Consider the following 22,296-nt stretch of genomic DNA (forward strand, 5'->3'; position numbering starts at 1 on the left):
TTCTTTGACATTACTAGTTTAGTACCAATTCTGAGCAGTTAATTTAGAGTTGAATTTAGACTGCGAAACTCAAGTGATTTAGGACTGTTAAAGCCAACCGAGTTGATTTTCCTTCTGGATTTGAAACCAGGTCCCAGAAGTGAAGGAGTAGTGTCTAATCTACTTCTCCTCCTCCCTCTTCTTATCCCAATTATATATTTGAAAAAATCTTCAATTTCAACTAAACACAACTGAGTGTTTTGGACAATTTATACCTGGAATGACTGTACAAAGCTGAGGACTTGCAGAGATAGCTTCCTACTGGAATGCAAGAGTTTCTGAAGGCTGTAGAGAGAAGAGTACACAGTACATTAACACTCGGCAAACACATTCATCAACCAGTTTCACAAAAAAATCAACATGGAAGGAAATTAAGTAACACGTCTACTTCTAGTGCTACGCTCTGTTTAGTGACAAAGGGTCCAAATTGTCATGAAAAATGCAAACTAACAGTTTTTGGCAAGCAAATTCAGAACATGTGAATTCTTAAAAATAAACCTTTTTGTGGGTTTTGTTCATTTTGAATGACCAAGACAGGTTTCTACCAACGCGTTAACCTACTACTAAAACTATACTGCAAATATTAAACTTGCACTGGTCCAAAACTGTTGGCATCTCCAATCCGAGTCCTTTTTTCCTCCATAGCTTTAGCTGTCTCGCTTGGAACTGAATTTCATTTCTGGTCATCTTAAGATTGCAAGTTCTCCACTTTTAACCCGACACAACTATACATTTTTTTCGGGGCTAAAATGCCCAGAAGTAAAAGGGAATACCAAGTAAGAACATGGAAGAATGGGACTATTGCAGATCAACAGGAGGCTGGCTGGCTTGAGATTCTGGGGTAGACAGTGTAGTGTAAAAATTCAGAAACAGGGCCCTTGAACAACATGCTTGTAGCTAGGTTAAAATGAGTGCGCCCATGATCTCAGCATTGAAGGCAGTGCAGATTGGAGAATTCAACCTGCAGGTTTCCAGCTCTATCCTTGGTCTATGTATCTTTCTTGCAAATGACTACTGAATTTATCCATTTGTTCACACTGGGTCAAAAAAAATCCCATTATGGGTCGGAATTTGCAGTGGGTAATACGGCGAACTGACAGCGTTTGCTATTATGACCCCTTTGAAACTGACCACAACTTCAGGACATAGCATATGCGCATCCTAACGCAGATATCCTGAAGTTGCGATCAATCATTCACTGCTCTGACACTGGCTGCACTGTGCCCCCACCCCCATAGCTGGGAATCAGTGAAACTGACAAAAACGTGGCTTTTTCTGCAGTAATATCGCGATTAAATACCCCAATAAAAGTGAGGCAGTGTTAAATTAGGTGTAACTGGGATTTTAACAGGCTATTGACTGCTAAACAAACATTATGGTCCTAAAAAACTGATTTTAATTTTGTGGAGTGTCAAATTTCTCCATTATGATAAAAATTACAATTTTAAGAATCTTGATTTAAAAAAAAGTTTGTTCATGATATTTCAGGTTCTACCTTATCCCCATGTGAGAACCTCAATCTTTGTTTTGCTCTGTAGCAATTTATAAAAGTCCAAATAAAAGCAGCTTCTTCATTTCCTGGTTCGCTGGGAGCATTCTGCAATGTGATTGGCTGCTTAGACAGCCTGTTGATATCACAGCAGATCGCGTTAGGGATTCCCCATTATAACTGCACTGAAATCACTTGGGCGTCGAAAAAGGCAAACTTCTTGCCACAGAGATTGCAAGATTTCTTCAGTGCCAGTGGTGAATGCCTTTGTTTCACTGTTGATTGCAAAATCCAGGCCAGTTATTTGGTGTTTTTTCTGTTTCACAATGGGTGTCATTTTTTTTTTTTAAATAGCAGCAAAATATGCATAATCAATTGGATCACTGCTCAAAATTCTGATTAAAATCTGCCACAGTATACCAGGTTAAGAAAAAACAGTTATTCAATGTGATGGCACTGCTGAGCGGCCCTTGTTCTGCGAGCACCATCAGAGCAGGCCGGGGAGCGGAAGGAGCAGCGTGGAGGCCTGGCCCAGCACGCTGAGCGGCCCCAGTCCTGTGAGCACTATCGGAGCAGGCCGGTGAGCGGCAGGAATGGCGTGGAGGCATACCACTCCAGGGAGTAGTACGTGCTGGAGCAAGAGAGCAATGGCAGTGAAAAAGGACGGCACCAAGGTCCAGGTCAGTGATTGGAGCACGGGCAGGTACTGCAGGAGCGGCGAGGCTAGGGCGAAGGAGCGGCGAGAGATTGTAGAGGGATGTGATTGGGGCCCAGGAGAGGCGCAAGTTCGGGGGGCAGGAAAGGGAGGGCCCAGGGGCAGCACGGGGCCAGCCTGCACTGCGATTTGTGTGCGCACTAGGTCCGTGCAGCAGAGCTGGTGGTCTCCAGTCGTCTTGGTTAATCCTTGCTACTGGACCTTGTCCTAGCTCTGTCAAGCCCGTGTGGTGGCTGGTGTGCAACGGCCACCCCACGTTAAAAAAATCCATGCACAGGCATCTTCCACCCTTCAAACTAGAGACAAAATTTACCTTTCCTTCCCACATAATCCGTGTGTAGCAATTTTCTGACAAACACTTCTGTTCAGTTCTGAAACAAAGAGCGGGATCCCGAAGCACAGCTCCAGTGGAATCCATTCCTGCTCCATTGCGGAGGCTGGAAAATTAGAACATTGTAAAATTCAGCACACCAATTTTTCCTTTTCTCTCATTCTGGGACAGTGTTCAGCAGTGATCTGGTGCCTTTTTTTGGCACAAAGAAGTCTTGACAATAAGTGGCAATGGGCTATTTGGCCTGTGGGATATCACAGCTGAGCCTCATTCTTTCCTCAGCTGACATATGTTCCACAACTTGCATTTATATAGCACCGTTAGAAAATAAGAAATAGGAACAGGAGTAGGCCATACGGCCCCTCGAGCCTGCTCTGCCATTCAATAAGATCATGGCTGATCTGATCATGGACTCAGCTCCACTTCCTCGCCCGCTCCCCATAATCCCTAATCCTCTTATCGTTTAAGAAACTGTCTATTTCTGTTTTAAATTCCTTCAATGTCCCAGCGTCCACAGCTCTCTGAGGCAGTGAATTACACAGGTTTACAACCCTCAGAAGAAATTTCTCCTCATCTGTTGTAAATGGGCGGCCCCTTATTCTAAGATCATGCCCTCTAGTTCTAGACTGCCCCATCAGTGGAAACATCCTCTCTGTATCCACCTTGTCGAGCCCCCTCATAATCTTATATGTTTCGATAAGATCACCTCTCATTCTTCTGAATTCCAATGAGTAGAGGCACAACCTACTTAACCTTTCCTCATAAGTCAACCCTCTCAACCCGGAATCAACCGAGTGAACCTTTTGTGAACTGCCTCCAAAGCAAGTATATCATTTCCTAAATATGGAAACCAAAACTGCACGCAGTGTTCCAGGTGTCGCCTCACCAATACCTTATACAACTGTAGCAAGACTTCCCTGCTTTTATACCCTATCCCCTTTGCAATAAAGGCCAAGATTCCATTGGCCTTACTGATCACTTGCTGTACCTGCATACTATCCTTTTGCGTTTCATGCACAAATACCCCCAGGTCCCGCTGTACTGCAGCAGTTTGTAATCTTTCTCCATTTAAATAATAACTTGCTCTTTGATTTTTTCTGCCAAAGTGCATGACCTCACACCTTCCAAAATTATACTCCATCTACCAAATTTTTGCCCACTCACTTAGCCTGTCTGTCCTTTTGCAGATTTTTCGTGCCCTCCTCACACATTGCTTTTCCTCCCATCTTTGTATTGGCAGCAAATTTGGCTACGTTACACTCAGTCCCTTCTTCCAAGTCGTTAATATAGATTGTAAATAGTTGGGGTCCCAAAATTGCGGCACCCCACTAATTATTGCTTGCCAACCAGAGAATGAATCATTTATCCCGGCTCTCTGTTTTCTGTTAGTTAGCCAATCCTCTATCCATGGTAATATATTACCCCAACCCCGTGAAATTTTATCCTGTGCAGTAATGTAGTAAAACATCCCAAGGTGCTTCACAGGAGCGATTATAAAACAAGATTTGACACCGAGCCACATCAGGAGACATTAGGACAGGTGACCAAAGGCTTGGTCAAAGACGTAGGATTTTAAGGAACGTCAGAAAAAGGAGAGACTTCGAGAGAGAATTCCAGAGCTTAGGATCTAGGCAGCAGAAGGCACAGCCACCAATGGTGGGGCGATGAAAATCAGAGACGTGCAGGATTCCAGAATTGGAGGAGTGCAGGGGTCTCGGAGGTTTGTAGGGCTGGAGGAGATTACAGAGATTGGGAGGCACGCATTTGAGTTGCTAGATAGCAATTAGAAGTAAGAAGCCTAGCTGATTCTTCCCCACTCTAGCCTAAGATGCCAAATAGTAACCGAGATCTGCTAACTCAGGAATCAAATGTGGGGTACATCACAGTGTGCATGTAATCACTGAGTAATAAGAAGCCCAGATTAAGTTTTTTAAACATTCATTCTCGGGATATAGCCATAATTGGCAAGGCTCGCATTTATTACCCATCCCAAGTCGCCCTTGAGAAGCTGGTGGAGTCTCTTTATCTTGAACCACTGCGGTCTGTGTGCTGTTAGGGAGGGAGTTCCAGGATTTTGACCCAGCGACCAGGAAGGAACGGCAATACATGTCCAAGTCAGGATGGTGTGTGACTTGTGAGGGGAACATAGAGGCATTGGTGTTCACCTGCTGCCCTCGTCATTCTAGGTGGTGGAGGTCGCAGGTTTGGGAGGTGCTGTATTTTAACTATTAGCACAGACTTAACATTATAGTAATTATCTTTACCTTCAGCAATTCTTTTGGGCACAGAATCTACGGGCTCATCTGTTACCAACTCAAAGGATTCTGTGCTGCCTTGAGCATCAGAGCCAGATGGGGATTCAAATTCTTCTGAAAAATATTTAAATTCATATGACAATATATTTGAGAGAAACATTATTTAAGGTGGCTTCTAGCTGAAGAATCTGAGTGAAAATAACAATTGAGCTACTGTATTTGGAGAACATGTAGGGCTGGATGGGAGAGTTTTATGGTCCCTAAATGTATTGTGTGGCATGAAGGCAAATCAATATTTTTAACATTTAAAAAATAATCTAATTTAAATAAATGAATGCTTTGTATGAATTTGTATAGCAACTTTCATGACCTCAAGGCATCCCAAAGCACTTTACAGCCAATGAAGTATTCTGAAGTGTAGCCCCTGTTGCAATGAAGGAAACATGGCAGCCAATTTGCACACAGCAAGCTCCCAGAAACAGCAATAAGATAATGCTGAGAAATCCCGGCCTCCCCAGGAGCGTACTGAGTGTGTACGGACCCGGGGAGGCATCGCAAACAATGCGCATGTGCTGAAAACTGGCTTTTCCAATCTAACGCATCTTGGCAGCTAGGACATTCGCATGGGCAAGATTGCGGTATTTACCCACATCTTGCCCAGTGGATGTCCTGAAAACTCTCGCGCCTGATAAAAGCAGGCGCATAGCCTACTTCTTCAGGCGTAAGAGATTTAAAACATACAAAAACATAATAAAATAAAATTTAAAAAACACATTTTAGCTTAAAAAACCCTGCCCACTAAAGGAAGTTTATTTTAAACCATAATTTAAAAACTTAAAAAAAAATAGAAGAATATAATTTTTTTTAATAAGACACTAACTTTAACTTAAATATGTCATGTATTTTTTCTATTTTTTAAAAATGTGTGTGTGTGTGTTTAGGGGGGCTGTTTCTCAATCATAATAATGAGAACTTCTACATATGGAGTTCCCATTATTATGAATGAGAAAATACTGTACTTGGATTGGCTGCCCAGTGCCACATGACTCCAGCTCCAGCCTACGGACGTCCCGACGTCCAGGCGCTCCGATGCGTAGGGAGCAGAGGCCTCAGGACCAGGATCTCTGGTGGACGCAGCAGGATAAGGTAGGTGCGCATCTTTTTTACCTTTTTTTGTCGGGCGCTTGTGGGAACAAGAGGACCGGGATTTCTAGGCCAGTGAATAGATAATCTGTGTTGGTGATGTTGATTGAGGGATAAATATTGGCCAGGACACCAGGGAGAACTCCCTTGCTCATCTTTGAATAGTGCCATGGGATCTTTTACGTCCATCTGAGAGCAGATGCGGTTTAACGTCTCATCCAAAAGACAATGCAGCACTCCCTCAGCACTGCACTGGGAGTGTCAGGCTAGATTTTTGTGCTCAACTCTCTGGGGTAGGACTTGAACACAAAACCTTCTGACTCAGAGGTGGGAGCACTACTCACTGAGCCACGGTCAACACCATGTAAGATAATTAACGTACAACAGTGTCAAAATCAAATTTCAGTGGAGGATTTTAAATGATCAAAAAAAGCAAGAGATTAGCACGTAGTAAAAAGTTGCTGATCAACAACCATGGCCTATCAAGAGCACAACTAGACCGACAGACTGCTTATTGTTCTTTGCTCAACAGAGGACCTAAAGATGTTTGAAACAGTTGTGCCTTCATTCAGCTCCTGGTTCTCTGCTTTGGCATTTCGTCAGGCATCAATAAACTGATTAGTTGTGAGCCCAGCTTTATTGAGATCGTACTAATTGCATTAAATAGTTAAGACAATAAGTAACTGAAGGGATTGAATGGATATAGAACTAAGACAAGGAAACTCAAGCAGTTTATATAGCGATCAAGAGTTTTGTAATCTGATTTTATTTAGAACTGTGAATTTCATGTAATGATTTAATTTTCCATCAGATCGATTTTTGCTGGATGCGGCTGTTGCATCTGACCACAACGCCCAATGTTAAGTCAATATACAATAATGATCCAACATAGAATGCACAGCACAGGAACAAACCATTTGGCCCATCTAGTCTATGCCAGTGTTTCTGCTCAACACGAGCCTCCTGCCACCTTAATTCATCTAGCCCCACAAACAGATCCTTCAATTCCTTTCTCTATGTATTTATCTAGCTTCCCTTTAAATGCATCTATGGTAGTCGGCTTAACTATTCCATGTTACCCAGAGAGTGGTTAGCATGTGGAAGTTGCTACCACATGTAGTTGAGGCGAATAGCATTGATGCCTTTAACCATGTCTGCCATGGCTCAGTGGGTAGACCTCTCGCCTCAGATTCAGAAGGTTTTGTGTTCAAGTCTTGCTCCAGAGTCTTGAGCACAAAATATGGGCAGTACTGAGGGCGCACTGCACTGTCGAAGATGCCATCTTTCGAATGAGATGTTAAACTGAGGGAGAGGGCAGACGCAAAATATCCCATGGCATTATTTCGAAGAATAGTGTTGTATTCGGAGAATGAGTTCTCCCTGGTGTCCAGGTCAATATTTATCCCTCAACCAACACCTAAAAACAAATTAGACCATCTGGACATTATCTCAATGCTGTTTGTGAGACCCCGCTGTGCACAAATTGCCTGCCATGTTTCCTACATTACAACAGTCCTTCATTGGCTGCAAAGCACTTTGTATGTCCTGAGGTCATGAAAGACCCTCTTGAAATGCAAGTCTTTCCTTCAGGGGAAACTAAATAAGTACCTGAGGGAGAAAGGAAAAGAAGGATATGCTGATAGGGTTAGATGAAGTAGGGTGGGAGCAGGCTCGTGTGAAGCTTAAACACAGACATAAACCAGTTGTGCCGAATGGCCTGTTCCTGTGCTATGCATTCTGTAATGTGGTAGCAAGTTCCACATTCTCACTCAATAGCTTTTCAATAATGTGCTATTTTACAAAATTACAAAGCTTTTTAAATGGATTAAAATATTCACTGATTTAAAACAAATTGGTGCGCAAATTTGGTTGTGCCGAGCTGGCCTTTGCGTACCTTTCTCATCCAAGTCTTCACTGGGATGCCTGCCATTGGTGCGTTGAACACAAAAGTTCAGCATATTCACAAACCCGCAGAAATGGTCCAGATCCACTTTCCTCCTCAACGCTTTCAAAGCTCGGTGAGCACACATGTTACTCCGGGAAAATTCTGCAGCCAACCCAACACAAAACATTATTCAGCTATTTAAAAAATAAACAGATTAAAATTGTTAATCTCATTTTACAGTCCTTCAAAATGTAACAGTAAGAAAAATAAATTGTATAATACATATATGGGACTGGAGACATTTTTCTACATTGTTCTATTTTATTACATACAGTCTCCATGTTATAAAAATGAAAAGGAGGCACGGTAGAAGGTGCAAAATAGATTCACAAGGATGATACCAGAACTGAGAGATAATAACTATCAGGAAATATTGAACAGACTGGGGCTCTAGAAGAGAGGAGAGAAGCTTGAGGGGTGACCTGATCTTTAAAATTATGAAAGGGTTTGATAGAGTAGATGGAGAGGAAAAGTTTATCACTTATGGGCGAGACTAAAACTAGGAGTCATAAATATATCATAATCACCAATAAATCCAATAGGGATTGAGGAGAAACGTCTTTACCCAGAGTGTGGTTAGAATGTGGAACTTGCTGCCATAGGGAGTAGTCGAGGTGAATAGCATAGATGCATTTAAGGGGAAGCTAGATGAGCACATGAGGAAGAAAGGAATAGAAGGAAATGAAGAGGGGAGGGCACGTGTGGAGAATAAGCACCGACATGGACCAGTTGTGCCGAATGGCCTGTTTCTGTGCTGTACATTTATGTAATATATATGTAAAAGGGCTTATGAAAATGATCTTACAGCAGCAGAAAGATTTATTACAAAGTTCCATTATAAAAAAGCATCACTTAAAAGGAATCTGGAAATGGAGAAATTGCAAATGCATGTAGATTCCAGTGCATCTTAAAAAAGAATTATGCATCAAAGTTGATCTAAAGAGAAAGAATTCATCAAAGATGGTGCAAGTATTTTCCTGCAATGCATGCTTTAATCAAAATTGATAACGGAAAGTAACTAAAAATGCTCACCTCCTTTCATCGCTGCATCATCAAAGGGAAATGGAACATAAATAGTTTCTCCATCACCATGGATGCCATAACCCTATAAACAACAATGTATTCGTATTTTATTCGCAACACAGTATTAACACTGCAGTCCTACCTCAATAGAAGTCAAATTGAATCACATTTCAGAGATGTTGAATCATAAGAATTGTTTCAAACATTTGCAAAAAAAAGTAGAATGTATAATCCTTGTTGGAGGAAATACCGCTTTAAAAATACATCAAGAAATTTCTTAGTGGCTTGATGAGAAGTAAAAAAAAAACATAGCCAAGATTACACCACGTTATCACACACGTTCTTGGAGCTTTATATCCAGATACCAAATTTTGCTCAGCTGTGGCTCAGTGGATAGCACTCCCTCCTCTGAGTCACTTGAGCCCAAAAATCTGAGCTGATACTCCCAGTGCAGATCTGAGGGAGTGCTGCACTGTCAGAGGTGTTGTCTTTCGGATGAGATGTTTAACCAAGGCCCCATTTGCTCTCTCGGGTAGATGAATGAGATCTCACGGCACTATTTTGAAGAGCAGCAGGAGAGTTCTCCCTGGTGTCCTGGCCAATATTTATCCCTCAACCAACATCACTAAAAAACAGATTGCCCTGTCATTATCACATTACTGTTTGTGGGAGCTTCCTGTGTGCGGATTGGCTGCTGCATTTCCTACATTACAACAGCGACTACATGTCAAAAGTACTTCATTGGCTGTAAAGCGATTTGGGACATCCTGAAAGTCCCTGTATAAATGCAACTTCTTTCTTTATTGATGCACCATTCTCAAACCTGCCTAACATGTACAAAAAAGTCTATTTACAGCATTGACAGAAATCCTTTGGAAAACTTTCTCTAAGTTATGCACCTATTGCAAGTACACATCAGTTTTGTTAGATTACTGACAGCACGCTTGTTAACTGATCATCAAGAACACACACCTCTCTGAGTCAAATTACAAGTTTTCAAACAATTCACGTCAGCAGGCAAGATGTTTATTTTCAGGGAAATTCGAGGTAGCCAGAGTTGAATACTTTACCTGTATTAATACAGCTGAATGCGTCAGTGCATCATTCAGCATGCTGAGCACGTTTGAAGTGGGAACAACACCGGGATCATGTCCCCATGAGGTTATAAGCAATCGGTCATAGCCCTTGGAAATAAGAGGGGGAAAAATACTGCATTTTTAATCAATTCTAAATATTCTGACACAGCAGAGGAATAAACAATCATCGCATGTTTAAACAGGAAAGTTATGGAAAAAGATGTTTTCTCAAAAATACCTGAAAAACGTCTGGAAGTTTTCGAAGCCTTGTTCCTTTTGAAAGTAACAATGATGGGGGTCCTTGTCCGGTAATATGATAGATGTAAAGTTTAAACCAGATTGAACTAACTTCTGGGATGGCCGGTCCCAAGTGCTAATTATTTTCAAGAAAAAAAAATGTTATTGATTTTCTAAAAGGATGATGTATATTGAATTATTTGGTCACATCATACAAAATATGAATCACATAAATCATTAATCTGTCTTTTCCTTTCAGAGGCTGAAGGAGATAGTGTATTTCCTGCATTATTTCATATTCTTTGTCTTAAAAGGTACCAATATACCTATATAAAAAGGCTAATAAAATATCGGGCCAGTCATCGCGTACTCATTTCAACTCCAGCAAGTAATGATTAATTAATTAGTCAGACCCATTAACACACAGCTGAGTAAAATCCAACAAATGAGTTAGCTAGCCAGTCGGGAATTCCTAGCAAAGACATTTGCATCAACAGGTGTATAAAAGACCAGAATAGAGGTCGAGGCCCACACATAGATAAAAGCTGCATTAAAATGCCTATCAAAAATAAGATAGCTTGTTCAGAACCATATGTCATTGGATAAGATGAATAATTTAGTCGTTTCACTGGAGTCTCTGTGACATCCTTTTTATAGGCTCAAGTTTCGGCCTGAGTTGCTCCTATTTTTTGAGCAGCTAGCTTAGAATGGAACATCTTAGAAATTGCAATTCTCGGCATTAGTGTGCTTCAGTTCTAGTGAGTGAGAATAGTTTCATTTTAGAACAGTTTTTTATTCAAAAGGGGGCGTGTCCAGCCACTTAGGCCTGTTTTGCAAGTTTAGGCAGTGAAAACTTACTCCAAACTAACTTAGAAGGGTGTAAGTGTAGATTTTAGTACGCTCAGAAAAACCTTGCCTACACTTTAGAAATTAGGCATGGGGAACAAGAGGGGGGAGGGAAGTTTACAAGCATTAGACATTTCACTTTTACAAATAAAGGGCCGTCAATAATAAATGATAAATAAATCAATAAATCAGCCAATAAATCAATCAAAAAATTAAAAAAAATAAACAAAGAAAAAATAAAAATAAAAAAATAAAAAAATGAATCAATAAATAAAAAATTACGTTTCTACTCTACTCACCTACTACAGCACCGGGAGCCCTCCAACATCGTGCTGGGATGCCCCCCCCCCCCCCCAGGAGATGCCGGTCAGGCAGGTCCCGCCGCCGACCAGGACTTCGGGCAGGTCCCGCCGCCGCCGTCACTTCGGGCGGGGCCCGCACCCAGGAGATGCTGGGCCACCGCCGAGAACTTCGGGCGGGGCCCGCCCCCAGCAAAATGCCGGGTAGGCAGGCTCCGCCACCGACGAGGTAAGGGTTGTCAGGCCACTCAGCCCGGGATAGGGTCGTCGCCCGGGGACAGGGATAGGGTCGTCGCCCGGAGACAGGACACGTTGAGGGGCTAGGAGCTACTGCGCATGCGCACAGCTGCCGGCACTGTTTTTGGCGCAGGGCTGTAGCTCCGCCCCCAGCAGCTCCTGCTGCGCCGCACCGAGCTGGAAATGGGCCTACAGATATCGGAGAATCGCGAGTAAGTATTCGCTGCAATTTCTGTTCTACAAATTAGGCGGGCCTCTCTGATGTGCGCCGTTCCGGCGGGGGTCCGAAACTTGAGCCCATAGACTCCACAAGATTCTCTGCCTTATCACAGTAATCCAGTTACATTAAATAAATGCAAGCACCCCACACCCACTTCCTGGATATGTTTATATTTCAACTCAGGAAAAATGACTGTGGCCATTTGATCTTTTTCACTGGAAACATAGAGGTTTTTAAGCTGCAAAAGATTAAAGTTGGGTTTTGCAATGGGCAAAATAAGTATTTCAGATAATTGTATGTCCTTTCATCAGGCCATTAATCTATTTCTGCGTACAAAACCCAAATGAATGCAATTTGCAAGTGTATATTATAGATGCAAAATACTTTTGCAAAGTAAATCTCAAATGATTTTTGCACATACATGCATCTGGTGATGGGAAAAAAGGAAGGAGAGAGAGAGAGAGAGAGAGAGAGAGAGAGAGAGTGAGTGAGTGAGAGAGAGAGGTGTACTATCTACTCTCAATGATTTAAATACTGTGGGGGGGGAAGGAAATAACAAAGTGTAGTTTTTGTAAAACGAATTAATATCTTTCACATATTCTCTACCCAATTAACACCTTTGCTAAGCCTTGGCACTTAGAGATTTCCATGGATATGACAGGATTTTAAGACCAGACACCATTCATCTCATTTGGACAGTTTCACAAGCCTCAGAAGGTCTTTGGAAGTTTTAAGAAGTTTATGAGATTATAAAAATCTAAATGAACTGAGAAAATGTTTAAGAACCTAAAGTTGGAAGGTTTAAGAACAGTCAAGATATTTTTGATCAAAAGAGAAGTAGTAACTAAGTGTATCGCAGCAGCTAATTAAATAGTCCTAGCCACATTATAACGCCCGACAGTGAAAGCAAAGCAAGCTGAAGTTATTACAACCAAAGAAAGCTGATGGCCATTCATTCCATACATTGTGCTGATGACAGATTCTGTTAAGTATCAGTACGGCTTCACTGTAATCACGAATACACCTTGCAATGGTACCTATCGCAGTACAGGTTGAGCGTCCAAAATCCGGAAACCTCGGGACTGAGGCAGTTCTGGATTCATAGAAACATAGAAAATAGGTGCAGGAGTAGGCTATGCGGCCCTTCGAGCCTGCACCACCACTCAATATGATCATGGCTGATCAAGCAACTTCAGTACCCCATTCCTGCTTTCTCTCCATACCCCTTGATCCCTTTAGCCGTAAGGGTGACATCTAACTCCCTTTTGAATATATTCAACGAACTGGCCTCAACAACTTTCTGTGATAGAGAATTCCACAGGATCACAATTCTCTGAGTGAAGAAGTTTCTCCTCATCTTGGTCCTAAATGGCTTACCCTTATCCTTAAGACTGTGACCCTTGGTTCTGGACTTCCCCAACATCGGAAACATTCTTCCTGCACCGAACCTGTCCAATCCCGTCAGAATTTTATATGTTTCTATGAGATCCCCTCTCATTCTTCTAAAATAGTGAATATAAGCCTAGTCGATCCAGTCTTTCTTCATATGTCAGTCCTGCCATCCCAGGAATCAGTCTGGTGAAACTTCGCTGCACTCCCTCAATAGCAAGAATGTCTTTCCTCAGATTAGGAGACCAAAACTGTACACAATATTCAAGGTGTGGCCTCACCAAGGCTGTGTACAACTGCAGTAAAAACTCCCTGCTCCTATACTCAAATCCTCTCGCTATGAAGGCCAACATGCCATTTGCCTTCTTCACCGCCTGCTGGACCTGCATGCCAACTTTCAATGACTGATGTACCATGACACCCATGTCTCGTTGCACCTCCCCTTTTCTTAGCTGTCACCATTCAGATAATATTCTGCCTTCCTGTTTTTGCCACCAAAGTGGATAACCTCACATTTATCTATACTATACTGCATCTGCCATGCATTTGCCCACTCACCTAACCTGTCCAAGTCCCCCTGCAGCCTCTTAGCATCCTCCACACAGCTCACACTGCTACTCATCTTAGTGTCATCTGCAAACTTGGAGATATTACATTTAATTCTTTCATCTAAATCATTAATGTAAATTGTAAATAGCTGGGGTCCCAGCACTGAACCTTGCGGTACCCCACGAGTCACTGCCTGCCATTCTGAAAAGGACCCGTTTATTCCTACTCTTTGCTTCCTGTCTGCAAACCAGTTCTCTATCCACGTCAATACATTACCTCCAATAGCAAGTGCTTTAATTTTGCACACTAATCTCTTGTGTGGGACCTTGTCAAAAGCCTTTTGAAAGTCCAAATACACCACATCCACTGATTCTCCCTTGTCCATTCTACTAGTTACATCCTCAAAAAATTCGAGAAGATTTGTCAAGCATGATTTCCCTTTCATAAATCCATGCTGACTTGGACCGATCCTGTCACTGCTTTCCAAATGCGCTGACATTAAATCTTTAATAATGGATTCCAATATTTCCCCACTACCCCGCCAGACTAAGCAGTCTATAATACACTGTTTTCTCTCTCCCTCCTTTTTTAAAAAGTGGGGTTACATTAGCTACCCTCCAATCCATAGGAACTGATCCAGAGTCGATAGAATGTTGGGAAATGACCACCAATGCATCCACTATTTCTAGGGCCACTTCCTTAAGTGCTCTGGGATGCAGACCATCAGGCCCTGGGGTTTATCGGCCTTCAATCCCATCAATTTCCCTAATACAATTTCTTGACTAATAAGGATTTCCTTCAGTTCCTCCTGCTCGCTAGACCCTCGGTCCCCTAGTATTTTCGGAAGGTTATTTGTGTCTTCCTTCGTGAAAACAGATACAAAGTATTTGTTCAATTGGTCTCCCATTTCTTTGTTCCTATTATAAATTCACCTGCTTCTGACTGCAAGGGACCTACATTTGTCTTCACTAATCTTTTTCTCTTCACATATCTATAGAAGCTTTTGCAGTCAGTTTTTAAGTTCCCTGCAAGCTTACTCTCGTACTCTATTTTCCCCCTCCTAATTAAACCCTTTGTCCTCTTCTGCTGAATTCTAAATTTCTCCAAGTCCTTAGGTTTGCTGCTTTTTCTGGCCAATTTATATGCCTCTTCCTTGGATTTAACACTATCTCTAATTTCACTTGTTAGCCACGGTTGAGCCACCTTGTTTTATTTTTATGCCAGAGATGTACAATCGTTGAAGTTCATCCATGTGATCTTTAAATGTCTGCCATTGTCTATCTACCGTCAACCGTTTAAGTATCATTCGCCAATCTATCCCAGTCAATTCACGTCTCATACCAGCAAAGTTACCTTTCTTTATGTTCAGGACCAGGTCTCTGAATTAACTGTGTTATTCTTCATTAAGATGGAGAGTTCTACCATATTATGGTCACTCTTCCCCAAGGGGCCGCGCACAATAAGATTTCCAGATTTTGGAACATCTTTGCCTGGGCTGAGGTAGGTTGGGTCGGGCAGCCAAAGTAAGGGGGTGAGGTCGGCCCACCAAGGTAAGGGGGAGAAGGGGTGGAGCCGGGGCCGGGGCGGGGTTGGGCTGCCGAGGACTGGGGCACCGAGGGCCGGAGCGATGTCGGGCCGGAGTGAGTTCGGGCCGCCGAGGGTAGGGCCAGGAGGAGGTTGGGCCACCGAGGGCCGGGGGGAGGTGGGGCCGCCGAGGGCCCGGGGGAGTCCGGATTTCGGGACATTTTCTGGTTTACGGATGACCCCACCACGGATCGGCCCGGTGTCTGGATTCCGGAACATTCCGAATTTTGGAACTCCGGATTTCGGACACTCAGCCTGTATATTAAATCAGAGGTTATAAGGGCATTTTTGCCATGTGGTTAAAAATTGGCAGAAACATATCAGATCATCGACAAAAATAATATGAAGTCAAAGACAGAGTTTACTGCACATATAGAAACAATTAAGTACATCGGGCTCAATTTTCCCCCACGTCCTTTTTCTGGCGTATTGCCAAAGTTACGCCCGTTTTTCTAAGCCAGAAATGCACCAGGAATATTTTGCCAAAGTTTCCCCGATGTATAATTCGAATTTGGCGCACCGCAGCGTATCCAGTTGCCTCCGGGGGGGGGGGGGGGGGGGGGTGGGGGACGGAACCTGCTGTCTGCACCAAAAAGCAAAGCCGCACCTTCTGCGCAGGGAAAAAAAATTACGTTTCTGATGTCTTTCCAATGGACGCGTATACTCAGTACAGCTCGGATTTGGCAATCAGCCATATTTAAAGAGCCAGTTGTGTGTGTGAGAAGGAGTGCTGGGAGAGCATTGGAAAAATCGCAGCTGGAGTAATACAAGATGCAACGCGGTGCAAGGACCAAGAATTTCTTACAGGAAGAAGTGGAGGCACTAGTTACTGTGACTGAGAACAGATGGCAGGAGCTGGATACCAGCATAGGTCACATAAAAGTTCACCCAAAGAAATGAAGAAACGCTGGAATAAAGTTGCAGAAGTTTACTGCACAGTGGTGATCATCATGAGATCCGGAGGACAGTGTGAAAAGTGGCAGAGCCTTGGTCAAGTAGTTAGTGTAAGTAATATTTTCATTTATTCAATGCAATTGCAATTGTAAATGTGACCATTTGTACGTCCCACCCAGCAGAAAGACACCCTCTCAAAAAAGTTGCATTTTCATCTTTGCAGAGGAAGGTGGCACATAATAAAAGGGAAAGAACTCGAACAGGAGGAGGCCCAGCAAATCTGCACCCATTGACACCCTTGGAAGACAGGGTCGCTGCTTTGAAGGGTCCTGCCTAGAAAAAAAGCAATCAGTACTGCACAAGCTAGGCCCACACGCGAGGGAGAGGGTAAGTCCTGCAAATCAGCCTGCTGCCTGGCCTGTGATGTGTGAGCCTACTCATGGCACACACTCAGTACCCTCCTCTCCTGTTATCTTTTGCAGAACTTGAGGCCAACCCTGACAATGCAGAAGATTCAGACGAGGATGAGGATGAGCCTGAGGAGGAGAACATCTTCCAATCCAACCCTCCAGACCAAGAACATAGCGGTGAGGGGGAGGGGATGGAGATCCCACTGTTGTACTGACTTTGGAGGAGGTGCCAGCCTCTTCTGTGCCTAGTGGTTTGAGTGTTGGTGGGACATTCCATGGTTTCACACCTTCTGAGGTTGCGGGTCCCAGTGGTATGGTTCAGCAAGGCACACCTAGGGCCCCCCGCTGTCCCAGGTTGCCGGTCCCAGTGGTGTGGTGCAGCGAGGCACACCCAGGGCCCCACCGTCCCAGGCTGTGGGTCCCAGTGTTGGGCTGCGAGCCACACTCGTGGGGAGGAGGGGAAGGAGACCTCGACCCTGCTCTCCTGAGGTGCAGGATCTAACAAATATGGTTCAGATGATGTCATTGAGAGCAGAGAGCATTGATCTTACCTGATCACTCCTGGACGCCATCAGCAGGGTGAGTGATGAGGTTAGCGAAACGAGTGATGAGGTAGCGGGACTGTCGGGAGAAGTAACAGCAATGACACGAGAAATGGGAACGATATCCTGGACCATCAGTGAGGGAATAGTGGCCATGAGGGAGGGAATGTCAGAGGTAGTGCAAACCACATCACTGACCATGAGGGAGGGAATGTTACAGGTAGTTCGGACAGTTTTGCTCAACATCAGGGAATGTTGCAGGTCGTTGAGACACTGTCAGGGCGCATGAGGGACGGCATGTTGGAGTTAGCTGCTGCAATAAGGGAACACGCCCATTGACAGAATCAACTGTCACTCCCACTCCAATCCCTCAAAGCCTTCCTGATAGAGTGCAACATCCCCACCAACACCTGGGAGTCCCTGGCCAAAGACCGCCCTAAGTGGAGGAAGTGCATCCGGGAAGGCGCCGAGTACCTCGAGTCTCAACGCCGAGAGCATGCAGAAATCAAGCGCAGGTAGCGGAAAGAGCGTGCGGCAAACCAGTCCCACCCACTCTTTCCCTCAATGAGGGACTGTGGGTCTCGTATTGGACTGTTCAGTCACCTAAGGACTCATTTTTAGAGTGGAAACAAGTTTTCCTCGATTCCGAGGGACGGCCTATGATGATGATGATGGAATCCCCACACCAGCCTCTGAAGAGCCCAAGCCGGGCCCTCTGACTTGCCGCCTGATGCCGCTGCTGCCCCCCCCCCACTCAAGAGGTGAGCAGTACCCGGGATGTTCGAAAGCACAAGCTTGCTATCAAGCTCAGAAACACTGTGCCACCGCCTGTGGGCAGGGGTGGTGGCGTGTCCAAGACCAAGCGCAGCGGGCGGTCTTAGAATAAGGAGATGAGAGATGGGTGCAGCCTTTCTTTGCTGCAGCTGTTATTATTGTTACTGTTGGAACTGTTCCCAAATTAAAAGTTTTGTAAGTTATGTAAATTTACAAGTTTATAAGTGATCTTAGAGTGATATTAAAGTAAAGTTTGATAACTAATAAAATTATTCTTGTAGGTTTAAACTTTTGAATAAAATATATTTTACATTAAAACTGAATTATGCTCCATTAACAATACATTACGGAACATCTCTAAACAGTAAACATGTCCATGTGGAATAGTTGTCGCTGAGCCCTCAGGCATCAGTAAAGTGTTCATGGATGAGCTGCTGGCGCAAGGCTCGAGCAATCGTTAAAGGGGCACGATGGCCTGCCCTGCACCACCGTCGTCGTGCTCCGGCCTCAGGCACTTGCATGTCTTCCTCATCCTCGTCATCATCCTCCTCCTCCTCCTGCCCGTCACCTGCATCTTCCACATCATCATCAGCTACTCTCACCGCAGGTGGGTCTTCCCCTACCAGCTGTTGCTGCCTCATGATGGCTAAGTTATGCAGCATGCAGCACACAACAGTGAATTGATCGACAATCTCAGGGGAGTATTGAAGGAGCCTCCGGAATGGTCCAGGCATCGGAAACGCTGTTTCAATATGTCAATGGTCCTCTCAATGATGCTGCGTGTCGCAATGTACGACATGTTGTATTGACGGTCATCATCCGTTTGGGTTATGCGTCGGGGTGTCATGAGCCAGGTGGCGAGGCCGTACCCTTTGTCTCCCAGTAGCCAGCTCTGCCCTTCTGGCTATTGCTGCTGAAACATGACAAATATAATGCTGTCGTGTAGGATGAACGCATCATGGGTGCTGCCAGGGTACCTTGCATCGACTGACATGATGTGATGCATGTCGTCACACACGAGCTGCACATTAATGGAGTGGAGGCCTTTTCTGTTCCTGTACATCTCGGATTCCTCCAAAGGTGCTCGCAAGGGGATGTGGGTACAATCAATGCAGCCCTGTACCTTTGGGAAGCCAGCAATCCTGGGGAAGCCCACAGCCCTGTCATGGATTGCTTGGGTGGTCATGGGGAACTTTATGAAGTAATTCCTATGCGCGTACAGTGCAGCCGTGACCTGGTGAATGGAGACGTGTTGCATGTTGAGAGATGGAGCACACATCCCCAGTTGTAGCTTGAAATGATCCGGAGGCATAGAATGAAAGTGCAGCTGTAAACTTCACTTCAACTGACAAAGCAGTCCTCCTGATGCTTCTAGGTTGCAGGTCTGCTTTGACCAACTCACAGATCTCACTTACAACTTCTTTGCGGAAACGCAGGCTTCTGAAGTCTGCATCACTCAGGTCCAGGTACGAACGCGTGTCTCGATATAGCCGAGGTGGGTAAGGCCTCCTGCCCAGGAACCTACGGGCTCTGATGTTCCTGATGCGATGAAGTCGAATCAATTGTCTCCTACGTAGCACCATGATGCAGAAGGCTCGCACAAGGTATGGCATTGTCAGTATTGCCCCCATACTTAAATTTAACATTTGAAAGCAGCTCAAAACGCCAGAAAAACTGGCAGACAGGTGCGCAGTTCTCTCACTGCACATCTGTATGGATGGACCACACCCAAAGGTCGTGATTTATCTTCTCTTCCTCCCCCCACCCCACCCCTTAACTAATTGGAGTCTTGTGACTTCTCTCTCTCTCCCGTCCCCTCCTAACTCATTGCAGTCTGCAGTGCAGAAGGCATCTTTGTTCCCCGGGCTCCAAGCCTTCCAATCAGCACCTCACTCTCCTTCCCCCACCACCACGGCTTGTTTTGTAGCCGAGCCAGTGTCTGGGCACGGGGCCGATTCTGCCGGCCAAAGCTACGACCCTCCAGCCCTGCTTCAAGACGTCCGGTGGTGGGGTGCGAGTGAGTAAAAAAAAAAGAGAACATTTCTGAAATCCAACAAATGTACACTTCCAAGTTGACAGGTAAAAAAAAAATTGAACTTTATTATTGATGTTGACACTGTTCTTGACTCCCTCCAAAATCTTCGATTTAAAAAGAATGGCGTCTTTCAGCGCGGAACTGTGAATGTGCGCTGGTTTTCTTAACTCGCCAGAAGGTTTTTCGGACATGGTCAGATATGCTGACCCAAGAGAAAAAAATGTTGGCCAAACTGCGAACAATTGAAAAAACCGGTGCAGACATGACGTAAAAAAAAAGACTGGCCTAGAAAAATAGTAACTAAGTCAGTTACACCGGCGCAGATTGCAAGAGAAACTTTTGGGGAAAAAAGCCAAAAAAAACAGCGTGCGCCAAAAAAATGGTGCAAATGAATGGGGAAAGTTGAGCCCATTGAAATTAAAATTACAAATACTTCAACCATGTGTTAAAAGAACAAAATCAACCACCTCCCTCGCTCAATTTCTCATTTCTAGTTGTCCATTTATTAACATTTTATTGTGGCTGATTGCATCCTTAATGTAATTCAGAAGCTCCCACAGGGCAGTTAAACATGTGCGTTGGTGCAGAGAGAAGTGGAGGGAGATGCTGGGTATTTATCCCTACTGTGATGTTCAGTTCATATTATGGACTGTAATTATAAGTCATGTTTTACTGGGGCGCAACAGGACAATAAAAATATTTAACTACAGTAGTGTTTTGTGCATTGTTTGTAGTCGAGGATCAACAGCCCGTATACCAGGCCCAACAAATGATGCAGTGAAGCTGTCACACATGCACAGCTCTTTTGTTTTTGGATCAGATCTTCAGAATTGGCACTTTAGCCCCTGCAAACAAAAAGTCTGCAGCTGTGTGTATTGCATAAACCTGACTATGCCTCCGACATTAGAACTGTTATAGATGCCTATTCAGTAATTAGACCAATAGCTGGTATGGTTACCTGATAGCATCACAAATCTCTCAGCACAGAAGGAGGCCATTCAGCTCATTGTGCTTGTGCCAGCTCTTTGAAAGAGCGATCAAATTAATTAGTCCCAATCCCCCTGCTCTTTCCAGATAGCCTGCAAAAGTTTACTTTTCAAGTATATACCTAATTCACATTTGAAAGTTACCATTGAATCTGCTTCCACCACCCTTTTAGCCACATATCATGGAATGAGACAGCACAGATGGAGGCCAGTCAGCCTATCATGTCCATGCCAGCTCTTTGAATGAGCTGACCTACTCCCTAGAAGTTCGAGAATAAAAAGGTCATATTGGGAAATCAGTGATGCCATTCGTCAACCCTTGTGTTTACCTGTGGTGTGCAGCTGCTTATTGGTCGGATTTCATTGCTAAGTGGTGCCATTGAGACCAACAGAGTGTAATTCTTGTTCAGGACTCTGCTGCAAGTGGCAGGATCCAATCCCAACAAGCTCTCGCAGCGCAACAGATCTAATGGAAAACCTGAAGCAGAACAATCTCGTCAGAAAGCAAAATTTAATTCATGGAACCAGTACTTGAAAAAAATGACACATAATACATTCTCCATTATTAACTGGTGCCAGAAAAGATTATTGCCCAAAGCATTTAATTCCGTAACTGGTCGTCATCTTAATAGGACTTTCCAATACATCAAACGTGTAGTTATATTTATATAACTGTATACTAGTTATACTTCCAGCAGAATTTTTAAAAAAATCAGAAACTAAACTGCTGAACTTTTTCAACCTCGATCTTGGGAGGGGGGGGGGGGGGGGATTAAATATTAAAATTAGACAAGCAGTTAAAAAATGAACAATTCATTTAAACTCTAATAAAAAGTGATCACTGAATGAACAGTGATCTTGTATATGCAATATAAAACTAGTTGGTCATGTTTCTACGAATTATAGAGATCCAAAAGCTTCAAAACCATTTTCTTCTGTGACTTCCATCAGCTTAACTAACCCAGATGTGGAAATAATACACAATCACTTTTTATCCTCAACAAACTGCATCTCATTCAGAATACCGCTGTCAATGTTCTTACCCACTAAAAGCTGCTCTTGCCCTTGACAAGCTCCAATGGATCAGCTTGACTCGGAGGATCAAATCAAGGTTCTTTGTCCTTATCTTCAATTCACCGCATCTTTACTCATCCTATCTAGTGACCTCCTTCAACCGTTCTCCCCCCCACCCACCCACCGCACCCTTTTCTCCTCAGCCACTGGTCCACACCTTCTCCACATTCTCTTTACTCCACTATTGGTAACCACTTTTTCCAG

General features: G+C 43.9%; 1 protein-coding gene across 3 annotated transcripts in view; it reads right to left on the minus strand.

Annotated features, from left to right (window-relative positions):
• Nucleotides 1–22,296, minus strand: part of fam91a1 (family with sequence similarity 91 member A1) — a 104,419-nt gene that overhangs the window by 5,703 nt on the left and 76,420 nt on the right. Inside the window, exons 16-23 of one of the 3 annotated variants that reach the window (XM_070888626.1) lie at nt 21,348–21,496; nt 10,255–10,389; nt 10,011–10,124; nt 8,950–9,022; nt 7,867–8,019; nt 4,839–4,940; nt 2,557–2,680; nt 255–324 (exon numbers count right to left, since the gene is read on the minus strand). In XM_070888626.1, coding sequence (XP_070744727.1) covers nt 255–324; nt 2,557–2,680; nt 4,839–4,940; nt 7,867–8,019; nt 8,950–9,022; nt 10,011–10,124; nt 10,255–10,389; nt 21,348–21,496 — 920 coding nt within the window. Of the gene's footprint in view, nt 1–254; nt 325–2,556; nt 2,681–4,838; nt 4,944–7,866; nt 8,020–8,949; nt 9,023–10,010; nt 10,125–10,254; nt 10,390–21,347; nt 21,497–22,296 lie in introns of all 3 variants that reach the window. The other 2 variants (XM_070888617.1, XM_070888633.1) reach the window with 2 other exon arrangements.

The sequence above is a fragment of the Pristiophorus japonicus genome, chromosome 1 (genome assembly GCF_044704955.1).
Source record: "Pristiophorus japonicus isolate sPriJap1 chromosome 1, sPriJap1.hap1, whole genome shotgun sequence".
Lineage (NCBI taxonomy): Eukaryota > Metazoa > Chordata > Chondrichthyes > Pristiophoridae > Pristiophorus > Pristiophorus japonicus.